General features: G+C 41.8%; 1 protein-coding gene across 2 annotated transcripts; it reads left to right on the top strand.

The window, feature by feature from the left end:
* The first annotated feature begins 1,322 nt into the window (after window positions 1–1,322).
* Window positions 1,323–18,004, top strand: LOC5521793 (C2 calcium-dependent domain-containing protein 6). Of its 2 annotated transcripts, none has more exons than XM_048723907.1 (14): window positions 1,323–1,469; window positions 1,643–1,695; window positions 1,768–1,953; window positions 2,112–2,240; window positions 2,799–2,846; window positions 2,995–3,063; window positions 3,236–3,321; window positions 3,713–3,807; window positions 4,187–4,250; window positions 4,681–4,765; window positions 5,029–5,125; window positions 13,962–14,026; window positions 16,684–16,772; window positions 17,923–18,004. In XM_048723907.1, exons 1-13 carry the CDS (start codon window positions 1,439–1,441, stop codon window positions 16,699–16,701), a joined length of 1,026 nt encoding a protein of 341 aa, XP_048579864.1. In that variant the 5' UTR covers window positions 1,323–1,438; the 3' UTR covers window positions 16,702–16,772; window positions 17,923–18,004. The 2 variants fall into 2 exon arrangements, with proteins under 2 accessions (XP_048579864.1, XP_048579863.1); XM_048723906.1 differs by having other exon boundaries at window positions 5,029–5,173.
* The last annotated feature ends 408 nt before the right edge of the window (window positions 18,005–18,412 follow it).

Below are 18,412 nucleotides of genomic sequence, written 5' to 3'. Positions count from 1 at the left end.
TCCCTTCGGTTCAGTTAATGTAGTGCAGCTTGGAGAGACGGGACCTCCGGTTTAGTGTCCTTATCCGAGAAGACTGGAAACACGGGAGAATAACTTCAACTCACTTGTGACAAATTCGATTCAAGGCAGGAACCAGGAAAAAATCCCCAGTTTGAGCCAGGATTCGAACCTGGGCCACAGCGGTGAGAGGCCGACGCGCTAACACACTAGGCCACCCGTGCTTCTAACGACACTATATATCTGTAATTCTCAAAGTAAATAAAGAGAATGAGAGGTTACAAAACTGGAATAAATATAAATAAACACCCCGGACCCCTTGTTGCGAGGCCCATAGTGAAATACTGCGGGATGGGGGGGGGGGGGTTCATCTTGATGGGTGATTGAAATATAATCAATCATTGATTGAATCATCATTGGAGCAACGCCCGTGAATGAAAGATGAAAAGGTGCCAAATAAAATAATTGAATTGAATTGATAATCATTTATAGCCTAATGAAGAGATAAACTCTCAGGGTGCCGCCCACTTTATCATGAACCAAAACATTATTACGAAACTTTGATTGGGTGTGTGGTGGGGAGGGGTAGGTGTGTGGTGGGGAAGGGGTCGATGTTTGGTGGGGGATGGATAGTTGTGTGGTGGAGAGAGGTCAGTGTGTGGTGAGGGAGGGGTCGGTGTGTGGTGGGGAAGGGGTCGGTGTGTGGTGAGGGAGGGGTGGGTGTGTGCTGGGGGAGGGGTGGGTGTGTGGTTGGGGAGGGGTGGGTGTGTGGCGGGGGAGGGGTTGGCTGTGCTTTCCGGAAGTGTTCGCAATTAAATCTGAAATAATTCTGAAGACAATTTTGTCCTTTATTGCTCCAATAATTATCTAAATGTTTAAAAAACGTGGTGAAAAGTTGCGTTTTTATCTAAAAGTCACAAAAGAAACTTTCGAAAAAGTTGCTTCTTTGTTTTCCTTTTATTTTGCAACAAACATATCTGGGTGATAAGAGGATTTCCCTTTCTTCTTTAAACTGGAAAGATTGAGAGACGCGACTGACGAGTGGGCTACCCTTGATCCATAATCATTATGGGCCTTGGGGGGGGGGGGGGGGATTCTTGCTTGTTTATTTGACCCAGCCAATGATCTGGTTCTGACAAACACACTGCTCTTTCTGTCATGATACCACGGACAGTGTGGACAAACTGGGCCCACTCATATCTTTGAGTATACAAATTAAATAAATCCGCCAGGTGACGTCCATCACAAAATGATGTCAAAAGTAATCTATTCATATCATATGTGACGGGTTACCTGTGGAAGACTTGGGTCTAGCTCACCCTAGTCCCATTCCAAAATAAGAAAAATGGCGGCATGAAGTTTTGAGTTTTGTTGTCTAAAAATATTTTTGAAAAAAAAATATTAATTGATTTTGTAGAGAGATATTTACTTTCCCATCAGCATGTTTAACGAACTTTCATCTGCTATTCCAGGTAAACCAAGAGTTCTTTTTTATTCGATTTGAAAAAAGTTATCGTTAAGGCCGTTAAGCTAAAGCTAGAAGTTTACCCAAACGATCGATGCAGCAGTTTATTCAAGTTCAGTTGATTTCTTTCATAAATTTGCCATTAAATGATAATCTGATAACTTATCCCACCTGGCACAGATGTAAAAAAAAGCGAGCAAGATCCTGTTTTGAAGGAAAATGCTAACGTACCAGTAAGTGAAATGGACAACTTTTTAGTTTTCTTTTGTTGCTTGTCTTTTTAACACTGTTTTTTTTTTTAACAGAAAGGCATGCTGTCTATTCGCATATTCGGAGTTTCCAATATTCATCTTTCTAAGGAGATTGCAGCAGAAAGTTTTGGTTTGTATGTTAACATCACTGTCGGAGCAATGTCCAAGTCCACCTCTGTAAAGCCTTATGGAAAGAAAGGCAAAGTCATATGGGAAGAAGTGAGAAACTTTTCAATTTTGGTGAGCTTAAAAATTTGTATTGTACTAAACTTATTGGAAGTGCTTTAACTTATACTTAACATTTAAAAATGCTAAAGAAATTGGGATTACTTTTTTTATGCATAGTGTAGATACTTACTGTAGCAGAAAAAGACATTAAATAATATGATTTATTGTAGGTTCCCAACAAAATCAGTAACTGCCTAAACCGAGTGAAGATAGCAGTGATAGGATTTGATCAAGAAATGCCAAGACCCAAATACAGGTTGATGGGCAAGATTGAACTACACTTGCACAAGATCATCAAAGTAAGGGAGTGGTTGATTTTACTTTAGTTTGTATTTCCAAAAAGTATGCTGTCAGAGAAAATGGCAAATGTATAGTATTTTCTGCCACCATGTGCATTAATTGTTTGCAAGAGTATCCTGAGAATTTTGGGCTCTGTTTGACCCCTCCCCCATTAATAGCTGAGTAATCCCCCCTCCTATCATCCTTCTTGGGCCTTTTGTACATTTGGTACAATATTAATTCTCTAGGAACTGCATGAGTGCTCAAAAAACACTTTGTTTTTATAAAAAATAGGATATCTGCTAGTAAAATGCTGCTTTTCAGTAATGGTAAATCAAAGAAAACCCTAGTTTTTAAGCCCTAAAAACCCTAGTTTTTTAGCCCTAAAACTCTATTTTTTAGGCAACATATGAGGAAGGGTAAGTAAAGTTGACTTCACCTCCTCAAGCCCATTCCTGGATTGCTTTATTTGCTTTATATCCAAATGCCTTGAAACCCAAAGTCCCTATTTTCATCTGAATTGTTTGCTTTTGCTTGCTCAAGTCTTCAGTATTTAAAGTTTTTGTCTATTTCTTTAGAAACAATGGACAATGGAAACCTTTGAAATGCAAAACAAAGAAACTAAAGTAAGTCAACATAGGTGTTAATTAATGATTAAATTACTTCCCCATAATGTTGTTTGAGTAATAGCTGGGTTCTTCTGTATCACCCAGTGGGAGGGAGTTCTTCAGTATTCTGTTGATAAATAGTAAAATGATAACTTTTTTATCTCAGCACAGTGGAGATATCAGTGTTGAGTTTGCCTTTGCTTATGGAAACTTTGGCTATGGATTCTCTGACCAGGTTGGTAATCTTAATAATTGATTTGCAAGTGCATGGTTATGCAACAAACATTGTTACTATGTATTTGCAATAATTTTCTTATTGCAACATCTTCAGTTACAGTATCATATCTTCTTTTAACTTACTGTCGTACAATTTATAACTCACTACAGCCCTATGTTTTCACACTTAGCTGGAGAGTAATCGTAGTAAGGCACTAGTGGAGCAGAGTGCTTTCCCCAAACTGGACCCTCTAGGAACAACATTCAACAAATTAAGGTGCAGAATAGCTTGTCATGTGGGTTTTTCATGTGTTTGTATTTAAAAAAGCTCTAATATGCATTACTTCTCTTTAATGCCCTTCTGCCTCCCCCCCCCCTTTGCAGCTACAAATGGGCAGAGGAGGTATGTAATAATGTTAACTCATGTCATACCCTTAGTACATATACCCTAAAAAGAACTCTGATTTAGAGATTGGCACACTTAATTGAAATTTTTATTATTTTGAATTTATTTTGAATTATTTTCTTATGCTCCCCCTCTATACAGCTTCTTCAATGGATAAGAACACTAATTTGATTTTGGCAAATAGAAAACTAGTTTTAGTGGAACTGAAATCTTACATCATAGAATAGTGAAGGACATGTGTTGATGCTATATGTTCCGTCAGTGTTCTAGCGATTCCAAGAAAAGTGCCACACCCAAAGTACATCCCATTTGTGACGAAAGTTATCAACCTTGAGCCCGAAATGAGTCCAACATATGGTGAGATGCAAATTTTTTGGTAAAATTTTCTGTTTATAGTTCCTCCTGTAATAGTGTTTTTACTTATCTTGGGGTTGAAGAGTAGGCTATATTAAGCTGGAATAGGTTAGTAAAACAAAATAATGATTGTGCAAAAACATTAAAAAGTCATCAAATAATTGATCAGGGTGATATTTACAATCTCTTGACAGAGTCGGGTGGAATTATATAGAATAAATAAAAATTAATGACAGAGTGGGTTTGGTCGTAAATTGTTGGACCCCTAACTACGGTTCAGTACTGCAGAAGCAGTTTGTTTGTGTAATTGTAGGGCAGTTGGTAAAAGAAAGCCCATGTTCATTTTGTAACTGGCTTCAAACAAAGTGATTGTGTTTTTTAGCTCTTAGGACCATAAACCAGGATGTGTTTAAAAAGCGGCCAGTTCTGGACCAGAAGTTAACAAGGTGATGATACATGTCCATATGTATGAATTACAACTTTGATTAAAAAAAAAAACATTTAACAGAGGTTTTTGCACTGGCAAAAAGCTGGAAGTATAACAAACGAATGCTGATGAGAAAGCAAAAAGGAGTGCTATGCCCTTTTGGTTTGCCTATCATTTAGAGTCTTGATGTGATAAATCTTGGAGCAACTTTACTCTTGTTGCCATTTTTCGTGCCAGGGTCATGGAACTTGCTTGTTTAAAGAGAGGTGTTTTTATTGTTAGGTGACTAGTCGATCCTGGTCATTTTCATAGTAGGTGATAACTCCAACTGTTATCTAACTAATGTGGCTGTTTCAGAGATGTTTATCTCATCCCCTGCTTGCTGTATTTTGATTATTATTTTTTCTGTAGGTTTATTCACTATACACAATATCATATTCTTTTTACAGGCTGAAGCAACTCTGCACTGAGTACTCAATCCAGTCCTCAAGAACGAAGCGAGTTGCATTCCTTAAGAAACTTATTGCTGATAAGGTAGTAACATCAAATTAGCCGGCTTTTCACTGTAAAATTCTTTCAGTCTTAAAGGCCCATGGACGTATCTGTTATAGCCCGTTGCTAGGGAAATTTAAACAGCTATAATTCGAAGATAACGGGCGCTCTGGGGATATATGATTATTTCGGTCCCTGAATAAAGTAGACGAGGGATCGGCTTAACAGGGTTCCTACTTTCAACTTCTCCTGCATATGCCAGGTAGGAGTTTGATTTAATGGAGTTCCACCCTATTTATTTTCAGGAGTCTCTCCATACGCTAGACGAAGTGGAGGAAGGCGAGGATAAACAGGACGAATTCAGCTCAAATAGGAGCGGTGGGGGGACCATAGGAGAAAGTGGCAAGCTATCTATGTTGACCAATGTAGCTTTTCTTGCGGGTGCACCGTGTGAGATGCTTGCGTTGACGTGTGTGCTTAAACGCCTGTTCTTTGCCGTGTGTGCTTGAACGCGTGTTTTTTATGCCGTGTATGCTTGAACGCGTGTTTATTTTGCCGTGTGTGCTTGAACGCGTGTTTTTTTTGCCGTGTGTGCTTGAACGCGTGTTTTTTTTGCAGTGTGTGCTTGAACGCGTGTTTTTTGCCGTGTGTGCTTGAACGCGTGTTTTTTATGACGTGTGTGCTTGAACGCGTGTTTTTTATGCCGTGTGTGCTTGAACGCGTGTTTTTTTTGCCGTGTGTGCTTGAACGCGGGTTTTTTTGCAGTGTGTGCTTGAACGCGTGTTTTTTGCCGTGTGTGCTTGAACGCGTGTTTTTTTTGTCGTGTGTACTTGTACACAACGCCCATTTTACCCGCAGCATATCTGTTTTTTTTTTTCTTGTTACTTTGTGAACAACCGTAACAAATAGGAATCTGATTTGTTTATCAAGGCCGTAGCCAGCATGAGGCAAGTGAGACACGCGCCTCGGTAAAATTTTGATTCTGGCTACAGGCCTGCAATTATCACGCCAAAAGTAACATAAACAGCAGTAGTGGTAGACTAAGAAGACCAGGCACACTAAGGTACACATGAACCTTAACACGCTTGTTACCGTTGTTCATGTTACCCACGTCACTAGTGTGCCTAGTCTGTGTTATCTCGAACTAAGTAAGCTTGTTACCGTTGTTCATGTTACCCACGCCACTAGTGTGCCTAGTATGTGTGTTATCTAGAACCTTAGTACGCTTGTTACCGTCGTTCATGTTATCCATGCCACTAGTGTGCCTAGTCTGTGTGTTACATAGAACCTTAGTACGCTTGTTACCGTTGTTCATGTTACCCACGTCACTAGTGTGCCTAGTCTGTGTTATCTCGAACTAAGTAAGCTTGTTACCGTTGTTCATGTTACCCACGCCACTAGTGTGCCTAGTATGTGTGTTATCTAGAACCTTAGTACGCTTGTTACCGTCGTTCATGTTATCCATGCCACTAGTGTGCCTAGTCTGTGTGTTACATAGAACCTTAGTACGCTTGTTACCGTTGTTCATGTTACCCACGTCACTAGTGTGCCTAGTCTGTGTTACATAGAACCTTAGTACGCTTGTTACCGTTGTTCATGTTACCCGAGCCACTAGTGTGCCTAGTCTGTGTGATCTAGAACCTTAGTACGCTTGCTACCGTTGTTCATGTTACCCACGCCACTAGTGTGCCTAGTCTGTGTGTTATCTAGAACTAAGAACGCTTGTTACCGTTGTTCATGTTACACACGCCACCAGTGTGCCTCGTCTGTGTGTTATCTAGAACTAAGTACGCTTGTTACCGTTGTTCATGTTACCCACGCCACTAGTGTGCCTAGTCTGTGTTATCTCGAACTAAGTAAGCTTGTTACCGTTGTTCATGTTACCCACGCCACTAGTGTGCCTAGTATGTGTGTTATCTAGAACCTTAGTACGCTTGTTACCGTCGTTCATGTTATCCATGCCACTAGTGTGCCTAGTCTGTGTGTTACATAGAACCTTAGTACGCTTGTTACCGTTGTTCATGTTACCCACGTCACTAGTGTGCCTAGTCTGTGTTACATAGAACCTTAGTACGCTTGTTACCGTTGTTCATGTTACCCGAGCCACTAGTGTGCCTAGTCTGTGTGATCTAGAACCTTAGTAGGCTTGCTACCGTTGTTCATGTTACCCACGCCACTAGTGTGCCTAGTCTGTGTGTTATCTAGAACTAAGAACGCTTGTTACCGTTGTTCATGTTACACACGCCACCAGTGTGCCTCGTCTGTGTGTTATCTAGAACTAAGTACGCTTGTTACCGTTGTTCATGTTACCCACGCCACTAGTGTGCCTAGTCTGTGTGTTATCTAGAACTAAGTACGCTTGTTACCGTTGTTCATGTTACCCACGCCACTAGTGTGCCTAGTCTGTGTGTTATCTAGAACATTATTACGCTTGTTACCGTTGTCCATGTTACCCACGCCACTAGTGTGCCTAGTCTGTGTGTTTTCTAGAACCTTAGTACGCTTGTTACCGTTGTTCATGTTACCCACGCCACTAGTGTGCCTAGTCTGTGTGTTATCTAGAACCTTAGTACGCTTGTTACCGTTGTTCATGTTACCCATGCCACTAGTGTGCCTAGTCTGTGTGTTACATAGAACCTTAGTACGCTTGTTACCGTTGTTCATGTTACCCACGCCACTAGTGTGCCTAGTCTGTGTGTTATCTAGAACCTTAGTACGCTTGTTACCGTTGTTCATGTTACCCATGCCACTAGTGTGCCTAGTCTGTGTGTTACATAGAACCATAGTACGCTTGTTACCGTTGTTCATGTTACCCACGCCACCAGTGTGCCTAGTCTGTGTGTTATCTAGAACCTTAGTACGCTTGTTACCGTTGTTCATGTTACCCACGCCACTAGTGTGCCTAGTCTGTGTTACATAGAACCTTAGTACGCTTGTTACCGTTGTTCATGTTACCCACGCCACTAGTGTGCCTAGTCTGTGTGTTACATAGAACCTTAGTACGCTTGTTACCGTTGTTTATGTTACCCACGCCACTATGTGCCTAGTATGTGTGTTATCTAGAACTAAGTAAGCTTGTTACCGTTGTTCATGTTACCCACGCCACTAGTGTGCCTAGTCTGTGTGTTATCTAGAACATTAGTACGCTTGTTACCGTTGTTCATGTTACCCATGCCACTAGTGTGCCTAGTCTGTGTGTTACATAGAACCTTAGTACGCTTGTTACCGTTGTTTATGTTACCCACGCCACTATGTGCCTAGTATGTGTGTTATCTAGAACCTTAGTACGCTTGTTACCGTTGTTCATGTTACCCACGTCACTAGTGTGCCTAGTCTGTGTGATCTAGAACCTTAGTACGCTTGTTACCGTTGTCCATGTTACCCACGCCACTAGTGTGCCTAGTCTGTGTGATCTAGAACCTTAGTACGCTTGTTACCGTTGTCCATGTTACCCACGCCACTAGTGTGCCTAGTCTGTGTGTTATTTAGAACTAAGTACGCTTGTTACCGTTGTTCATGTTACCCACGCCACTAGTTTGCGTAGTCTGTGTGATCTAGAACCTTAGTACGCTTGTTCCCGTTGTTCATGTTACCCACGCCACTAGTGTGCCTAGTCTGTGTGATCTAGAACCTTAGTACGCTTGTTACCGTTGTCCATGTTACCCACGCCACTAGTGTGCCTAGTCTGTGTGTTATCTAGAACCTTAGTACGCTTGTTCCCGTTGTTCATGTTACCCACGCCACTAGTGTGCCTAGTCTGTGTTATCTAGAACATTAGTACGCTTGTTACCGTTGTTCATGTTACCCACGCCACTAGTGTGCCTAGTCTGTGTGTTATCTAGAACCTTAGTACGCTTGTTACCGTTGTTCATGTTACCCATGCCACTAGTGTGCCTAGTCTGTGTGTTATCTAGAACCTTAGTACGCTTGTTACCGTTGTTCATGTTATCCACGCCACTAGTGTGCCTAGTCTGTGTGTTACATAGAACCTTAGTACGCTTGTTACCGTTGTTCATGTTACCCACGTCACTAGTGTGCCTAGTCTGTGTGTTATCTAGAACCTTAGTACGCTTGTTACCGTTGTTCATGTTACCCATGCCACTAGTGTGCCTAGTCTGTGTGTTATCTAGAACCTTAGTACGCTTGTTACCGTTGTTCATGTTACCCACGTCACTAGTGTGCCTAGTCTGTGTGTTATCTAGAACCTTAGTACGCTTGTTACCGTTGTTCATGTTATCCACGCCACTAGTGTGCCTAGTCTGTGTGTTACATAGAACCTTAGTACGCTTGTTACCGTTGTTCATGTTACCCATGCCACTAGTGTGCCTAGTCTGTGTGTTATCTAGAACCTTAGTACGCTTGTTACCGTTGTTCATGTTACCCACGCCACTAGTGTGCCTAGTCTGTGTGTTATCTAGAACCTTAGTACGCTTGTTCCCGTTGTTCATGTTACCCACGCCACTAGTGTGCCTAGTCTGTGTGTTATCTAGAACCTTAGTACGCTTGTTACCATTGTTCATGTTACCCACGTCACTAGTGTGCCTAGTCTGTGTGATCTAGAACCTTAGTACGCTTGTTCCCGTTGTTCATGTTACCCACGCCACTAGTGTGCCTAGTCTGTGTGATCTAGAACCTTAGTACGCTTGTTACCGTTGTCCATGTTACCCACGCCACTAGTGTGCCTAGTCTGTGTGTTATCTAGAACATTAGTACGCTTGTTCCCGTTGTTCATGTTACCCACGCCACTAGTGTGCCTAGTCTGTGTTATCTAGAACATTAGTACGCTTGTTACCGTTGTTCATGTTACCCACGCCACTAGTGTGCCTAGTCTGTGTGTTATCTAGAACCTTAGTACGCTTGTTACCGTTGTTCATGTTACCCATGCCACTAGTGTGCCTAGTCTGTGTGTTATCTAGAACCTTAGTACGCTTGTTACCGTTGTTCATGTTATCCACGCCACTAGTGTGCCTAGTCTGTGTGTTACATAGAACCTTAGTACGCTTGTTACCGTTGTTCATGTTACCCACGTCACTAGTGTGCCTAGTCTGTGTGTTATCTAGAACCTTAGTACGCTTGTTCCCGTTGTTCATGTTACCCACGCCACTAGTGTGCCTAGTCTGTGTGTTATCTAGAACCTTAGTACGCTTGTTACCGTTGTTCATGTTACCCACGTCACTAGTGTGCCTAGTCTGTGTGATCTAGAACCTTAGTACGCTTGTTACCGTTGTTCATGTTACCCACGCCACTAGTGTGCCTAGTCTGTGTGATCTAGAACCTTAGTACGCTTGTTACCGTTGTTCATGTTACCCACGCCACTAGTGTGGCTAGTCTGTGTGTTATCTAGAACCTTAGTACGCTTGTTACCGTTGTTCATGTTACCCACGCCACTAGTGTGCCTAGTCTGTGTGTTACATAGAACCTTAGTACGCTTGTTACCGTCGTTCATGTTACCCACGCCACTAGTGTGCCTAGTCTGTGTGATCTAGAACCTTAGTACGCTTGTTACCGTTGTTCATGTTACCAACGCCACTAGTGTGCCTAGTCTGTGTGATCTAGAACCTTAGTACGCTTGTTACCGTTGTTCATGTTACCCACGCCACTAGTGTGCCTAGTCTGTGTGTTATCTAGAACCTTAGTACGCTTGTTACCGTTGTATATGTTACCCACGCCACTATGTGCCTAGTCTGTGTGTTATCTAGAATCGTAGTACGCTTGCTACCGTTGTTCATGTTACCCACGCCACTAGTGTGCCTAGTCTGTGTGTTATCTAGAACTAAGAACGCTTGTTACCGTTGTTCATGTTACACACGCCACCAGTGTGCCTAGTCTGTGTGTTATCTAGAACTAAGTAAGCTTGTTCCCGTTGTTCATGTTACCCATGCCACTAGTGTGCCTAGTCTGTGTGTTATCTAGAACCTTAGTACGCTTGTTACCGTTGTTCATGTTACCCATGCCACTAGTGTGCCTAGTCTGTGTGTTATCTAGAACATTAGTACGCTTGTTCCCGTTGTTCATGTTACCCATGCCACTAGTGTGCCTAGTCTGTGTGTTATCTAGAACCTTAGTACGCTTGTTACCGTTGTTCATGTTACCCATGCCACTAGTGTGCCTAGTCTGTGTGTTACATAGAACCATAGTACGCTTGTTACCGTTGTTCATGTTACCCACGCCACCAGTGTGCCTAGTCTGTGTGTTATCTAGAACATTATTACGCTTGTTACCGTTGTCCATGTTACCCACGCCACTAGTGTGCCTAGTCTGTGTGTTTTCTAGAACCTTAGTACGCTTGTTACCGTTGTTCATGTTACCCACGCCACTAGTGTGCCTAGTCTGTGTGATCTAGAACCTTAGTACGCTTGTTACCGTTGTTCATGTTACCCACGCCACTAGTGTGCCTAGTCTGTGTGATCTAGAACCTTAGTACGCTTGTTACCGTTGTTCATGTTACCCATGCCACTAGTGTGCCTAGTCTGTGTGTTATCTAGAACCTTAGTACGCTTGTTACCGTTGTTCATGTTACCCACGTCACTAGTGTGCCTAGTCTGTGTGTTATCTAGAACCTTAGTACGCTTGTTACCGTTGTTCATGTTACCCATGCCACTAGTGTGCCTAGTCTGTGTGATCTAGAACCTTAGTACGCTTGTTACCGTTGTTCATGTTACCCATGCCACTAGTGTGCCTAGTCTGTGTGTTATCTAGAACCTTAGTACGCTTGTTACCGTTGTTCATGTTACCCACGTCACTAGTGTGCCTAGTCTGTGTGTTATCTAGAACCTTAGTACGCTTGTTACCGTTGTTCATGTTACCCATGCCACTAGTGTGCCTAGTCTGTGTGTTATCTAGAACCTTAGTACGCTTGTTACCGTTGTTCATGTTACCCATGCCACTAGTGTGCCTAGTCTGTGTGTTATCTAGAACCTTAGTACGCTTGTTACCGTTGTTCATGTTACCCACGTCACTAGTGTGCCTAGTCTGTGTGATCTAGAACCTTAGTACGCTTGTTACCGTTGTTCATGTTACCCGCGTCACTAGTGTGCCTAGTCTGTGTGTTACATAGAACCTTAGTACGCTTGTTACCGTTGTTCATGTTACCCACGCCACTATGTGCCTAGTATGTGTGTTATCTAGAACCTTAGTACGCTTGTTACCGTTGTTCATGTTACCCACGCCACTAGTGTGCCTAGTCTGTGTGTTATCTAGAACTAAGTACGCTTGTTACCGTTGTTCATGTTACCCACGCCACTAGTGTGCCTAGTCTGTGTGTTATCTAGAACCTTAGTACGCTTGTTACCGTTGTTCATGTTACCCATGCCACTAGTGTGCCTAGTCTGTGTGTTACATAGAACCTTAGTACGCTTGTTACCGTTGTTCATGTTACCCACGCCACTAGTGTGCCTAGTCTGTGTGATCTAGAACCTTAGTACGCTTGTTACCGTTGTTCATGTTACCCACGTCACTAGTGTGCCTAGTCTGTGTGTTATCTAGAACCTTAGTACGCTTGTTACCGTTGTTCATGTTATCCACGCCACTAGTGTGCCTAGTCTGTGTGTTATTTAGAACTAAGTACGCTTGTTACCGTTGTTCATGTTACCCACGTCACTAGTGTGCCTAGTCTGTGTGTTATTTAGAACTAAGAACGCTTGTTACCGTTGTTCATGTTACCCACGCCACTAGTGTGCCTAGTCTGTGTGATCTAGAACTAAGTACGCTTGTTACCGTTGTTCATGTTAGCCACGCCATTAGTGTGCCTAGTCTGTGTTACATAGAACCTTAGTACGCTTGTTACCGTTGTTCATGTTACCCACGTCACTAGTGTGCCTAGTCTGTGTGTTATCTAGAACCTTAGTACGCTTGTTACCGTTGTTCATGTTACCCACGTTACTAGTGTGCCTAGTCTGTGTTATTTAGAACTAAGTACGCTTGTTACCGTTGTTCATGTTACCCACGCCACTAGTGTGCCTAGTCTGTGTGTTACATAGAACCTTAGTACGCTTGTTACCGTTGTTCATGTTACCCACACCACTAGTGTGCCTAGTCTGTGTGTTATCTCGAACTAAGTACGCTTGTTACCGTTGTTCATGTTACCCACGCCACTAGTGTGCCTAGTCTGTGTGTTATCTAGAACCTTAGTACGCTTGTTACCGTTGTTCATGTTACCCACGCCACTAGTGTGCCTAGTCTGTGTTATCTAGAACTAAGAACGCTTGTTATCGTAGTTCACGTTACCCACGCCACTAGTGTGCCTAGTCTGTGTGTTATCTAGAACTAAGTACGCTTGTTACCGTTGTTTATGTTACCCACGCCACTATGTGCCTAGTCTGTGTGTTTTCTAGAACCTTAGTACGCTTGTTACGTGTACCTTAGTGTGCCTGGTCTTCTTAGTCTACCACTACTGCTGTTTATGTTACTTTTGGCGTGATAATTGCAGGCCTGTAGCCAGAATCAAAATTTTACCGAGCCGTGTGTCTCACTTGCCTCATGCTGGCTACGGCCTTGATAAACAAATCAGATTCCTATTTGTTACGGTTGTTCACAAAGAAACAAGAAAAAAACAGATATGCTGCGGGTAAAACGGGCACCATATGTGTGCTTGAACGCGTGTTTTTGCCGTGTGTGCTTAAACGCATGTTTTGGTTTTTTTTGCCGTGTGTGCTTGAACGCGTTTTTTTGCCGTATGTGCTTAAACGCGTTTTTGTTTTTGCCGTGTGTGCTTGAACGCGTGTTTTTTTTTTTTGCCGTGTGTGCTTGAGCGCGTGTTTATTTTGCCATGTGTACTTGAACGCGTATTTTTTTTGCCGTGTGTGCTTGAACGCGTGTTCTTTGCCGTGAACGTGCGTGTTAAGTAACGTGTGTGCTTTGCCGTGTGTGCTTTAACGTGTTTGTTGCCGTAAGTACTTTAACGCATGCTTCTTGCTGTGTGTGCTTTTAACGCGTGTTCTTTACATGTGTATGCTTTGTCGCATCTACTTACATGCATGTGTTTCGTCGTGTGTGCGAAAAAGTGAGAAACTCGAAAAGGTCCTTTTAATCTTTTTTTTATTGGCCGTCCTGATAAAGGATTTCTAGTAAAATCCGGAACGTTACGTTAATATCTCTGGACTTTTGCGTACATGCTTCACGAGTCGGCTTGGCCAAATGACATGTTCTGCATAAGATTCGTTAGCGAGTTCAAACTTTGTTATGCTAGGTTTGGTTTGGTTAACATGCGTCTTATTTTCTATTTGCTGTTTGTCTGCAGGTCTAATGCGACGAGATCGTGCGACTCCGAATATTGTTCCGTCAACTTCCACGATCTACGAGACAGTAAGACACAAAATAATGACAATAACAAGTTGCTAATTATTGATGCAAATTATTGCAGATTTGCTAGATTGTCTTAAATGTAATTTAGTTGGAAAAGTATATTATATTCGAAAATATTGCACTATGAGAGTCGATTCCTTTGAATACCATACTGGTGTCTAGAAACACATAAATGATCGGGGTACTAAAGTTATTTACAGTAACCCTAGATTTGTCTTCACATTTATGGCTCATTTTCATTTGATGAGGCAACGCAGAGTAGAGATTCTCCAGCGCGTACTTTGAAATAGGCGTATGCTCATAATGTGGCATGGGGTAGGCACCCAGCCCTCCAAAAACAGTCTTCACTCACCGCCAGAGTCTACACTGAACAAGAAAACTTGTGCATTACTATGGAAACGGAAGGAAAAACGTGAACTGCAGTTCAAGTATAAATCGTCCAAAACACTAAGGAGCATAGCGAAAAATAATTTTCAGGTTAACAGCGCACATGTTTTGGGCCCCTACTAAACAGTGGTATTTGGGCCAGTTTAAGCCTTGTAACTTGGGGAAAACCGACGGAAATGTTTCTAATAGGGTAACTTTTACTTCAGGCTTTTGGATTTATTTTTTTGGGATTTTTTTTATTTTTTCCCCTGTGCAATACCTTTATTATAAACCTTACGAGGAGGAGAAAAATTGCAATAATAGCGCAATACATGCTTAGGGTGACGAAGATGAGGAGTCAGACGACCCTGACATGCAGGCAGGCAGTGCAGGTTAGATTATAACTACTGCAATTACTTTCCAAGCCCATGACTGATTAAACAGCAAGTATAAGCAAAGTCAAGTCTTGAGGCCTACAGGACCCGAAATGATCCCAGGACCCGAAACGATCCCAGGACCCAAAATGATCCCCAAAAGTACCCCAACTGATCCTCGGACCGGAAACGATACCGAGGAGTCCCCGAAATCAACCCCAAGGGTTGATTCGGTAATGGACAAAGGGAGAGCAGAAGAAATACTTGCAATTCTTGAAGCATAATAAAGGACGTGACTTAAAAATATTAAATTCCAACACAATACTTCTATTTATTACATTGCCCGGCGTTAAACCCATAAACAGAGTCCAAAACAAATACACAACTTTGAATTGCTACTGAAAGGAATATAGCATAAACATAGCACAGCTTTGCTCAGATCAACCAAACTTTTGACCTTCCATCACACTCTTAACATTTAGCGGTTCCGACACATGACTCCGAAACTATAAATCTCATTTCCGGTAAACATCACCCCTAAAAATTAATATTCATCTGACAACCAAACATGTATTTCACCACGAAATCCTTGTTCACACGAGCGAATATTTACCGACACATTTTAGGCGGCCGGTTTGGCCGAGAAGATGGAATGACAAAAGCACACTGAGTAATACACTCGAACAACCCTTCTACTACCGATGCAAAATATTAAGAGGATGTGAAAGCAATATTATGTGAGTTTTGAATTTCCTCATGTAGTCGTGCGTAGACCCCGGCATGATCTCATGATATGATAGGTCTTTCATTCACCGAAAACAAACATGCCAAAAAATAACTTTAAAACATTTCGCTTCCTATGTAAAGCAGCATGTCCCATCTGTAAAGACTTTCTTTTATGGCTTGTTATGTAAAAATGATTTATCCACGCCGGGCTCCTCAAATTACTATCACAGGAATTGTTAGTTGACCCCAATTTCTGACTCAACCACTGTATTTCCCCCGCAGTCGTATATAAAAATCTTAATACTATAGTTTTAGTTAATGTAAATTTCCTTTTAATAACACAAACAAAGCTAAATGTTTCATATGTTTTTAAAACCGAAAGCCAATCCTTACACATTCCTTTAGTTGTCCATTACTGTAATTCCTTGGAGTTCATTTCGGGGACTCTTGGGGATCGTTTCGGGTCCCGGGATCAGTTGGGGTACTTTTGGGGATCGTTTGGGGGCCTGGGATTGTTTCGGGTCCTGGGATCATTTCGGGTTCTGTACAGCCCTGAGGAACCTTGGAACTGTTTACCGAGAAGTATGGGGTTGAGCAATAATAGATAGGGACATACAGTTTTTATCGCCATTTTTTATGTGTAAGGAGTTATTCTCGCCGGCTTGCAAGTTTTTACTGGGCGTCTTATTTTGCTATTTGGGCGCGAGTGTTCGTAAGGGGATGGCAAGCTGCCAAACAAGTCAAGATGGCAGCCGTGACAGCACGCATCGCCTAATTCTGCGCCCAAGAGAGTGGAAGCCTGCGACTAGGCTTGACTTATTTTTATTCACAGGCGCGTCAGCTAGCGATACAACGTTTTAGCAATATCACAATAAGCGACCTGCACTAAGAAATCCTGTGACTTTTTGGGTAGCAAACTCACGCGCGCTAAACTTGTTTTATGTAAGAAAGGACTTCATTGAAAGATTTTACTTATTTTCGTTACTCTTTGGCGTACGACCGAAGCCATTTCTTTGTTTCTTTTGGCGTGAGTTTGACACCCAAAAAGTCGCGTGTTTGATCCATCTGTACTCTCTGCACCTCTCTACATTACAGCTGTTTTCGTGCTGCCTAAAACGGTTTAAAAGAATGCTCTCTCACCACTCTTCGGTTATTACTTATAATAACTCATCATCTGTTCTGTACCCTTAGATGTCTCAAAAACAGTAGCAGCTCAGGAGAGAACAAGCGAGGCCAACCCCTCCGGTATCAACCCAGGTGCGGGGAACTTCCAGGCCGAGGTGAGAACAAAATTTGTTACCCTAACAAAATATGTCACAAATAGTTTTCAAAAACCCCCTCCCTCACACAATAAAAAAAAAAACCGCTCCTAATATATAATTTTCAAACAAAAACTTCACATTCCTCTGCAGGAACTCTTAAATAGAAACTCAATATCTCATTGCATAGGCCCGGTGTCAGGCTGATATGACAAGTGTTGCTATCATTTTTTAGTGAACATGGGGCATTTTTCAAATACGTACCGTATTTTCTCGAATAAGCGCCCCGGCGCTTATTAAACTCTTCGACTCAGACGGGGCGCTTATTCGGGGGATGCGCTTATTTAAAGGGGCACATTTCGAACAAAAGGCGGAAGTGTTTTTATTCATCTAATATCAGTTTTATACTACATCAGTTTCTTTTCTCTATATCGTTATAACAACTTGAAGTAGCGTTTTTCAACTTTTCTTCCATTAAATATTTGCCTCTTTCTTGTCCAGAGTCTATGTGCTCCAGTGCTTTCTTAGAACAACATGTATGAGTTTTTTACTCATTAACATATGACCTGGGGAAGAGAGGGGGGAGGCTTATTCTGTGGAGGCGCTTATTAATAGTTTTGGTTTAAATGTGGCGCTTTTTCGGGGAAGGCTATGTTCTTTGACTGTTCTTTAAATTTTAGTTAAGTAGTTAAGTTAAAATGTCATATTTTTTAATTTTAAATCTAAAAATTTTGAAAAAAGGGTCTTATAAATGAACTCAGGATACGACTTGTCTGGCAGATATTTTACTGCCGCAAAAATATTATGTCAATGATGTACATGTCAGTACCACTTGAACCCACTTGAATCACATCGAAATCCAACCCAACTTGCAATTAAATAAAGGCTCCATTCCACGGCTACAGCATTACAAATATTATATGGATAATGGTATTTTAAAATTGATATTTCGATGAGTCCTTATTTTTTTCATGATAACCAAGCCAAGTTCACTTTATTATTTTCTTTGTATTTAGTGTTCGTATTTAGCCAAGTTTACTCTAAATCTATATATATTTTTTTCTGTTTATTTTATCGTATGTAGAACCATAACAAGAACCATAACAAGCCGAGTTCAGTCTAGATCTAAAGTTCCTATTTTTCTTCCTATTTTTGTTTTGTTCGTATTCAGTTGGACGAGAATGATAACAAGCCAGGCCTCCGGGGTAGACACCAAGGGCTCATTGCACGTATCGTAGTCAACCTAGCACAAGGTAAGAAGTTTCCCGACAAGTCGGCCAAGGGACACAACATTTTGCGAGGGAAAAATAATATAACCCTTATATATTTCTTTTAAAAATCCCCCCCCCCCTGGGTGACATAAAAAAAAGGTCTTACCGCTTATGTTTGTTTTTGGAACTTTAATTTATTGCAGAATTATTTAGCGCTAGAATTGAGCGCCTTGGTCGAAAGTATTTGGAATGTTCTTCTCCCCAGCCCAACCGTTATTAAAATGTGCAATTTTAATCAAGATTGTTAATCCCAAAAGCAATAATAGACCGGCATTAAAGGGATCCCCAGTACATTGATATACGTTTGTAGGTGGCCCCTTTGTTCCTGATAGAATCGACGGCTTCATCTCCTCCACCTTTTCCGCAGCCTTAAAATACACCCCCGCCATA

The sequence above is a fragment of the Nematostella vectensis genome, chromosome 2, assembly GCF_932526225.1.
Source record: "Nematostella vectensis chromosome 2, jaNemVect1.1, whole genome shotgun sequence".
Lineage (NCBI taxonomy): Eukaryota > Metazoa > Cnidaria > Anthozoa > Actiniaria > Edwardsiidae > Nematostella > Nematostella vectensis.
The sequence above is the reverse complement of the archived record's forward strand: the minus strand, read 5'-3'. Positions and strand labels throughout refer to the sequence as shown.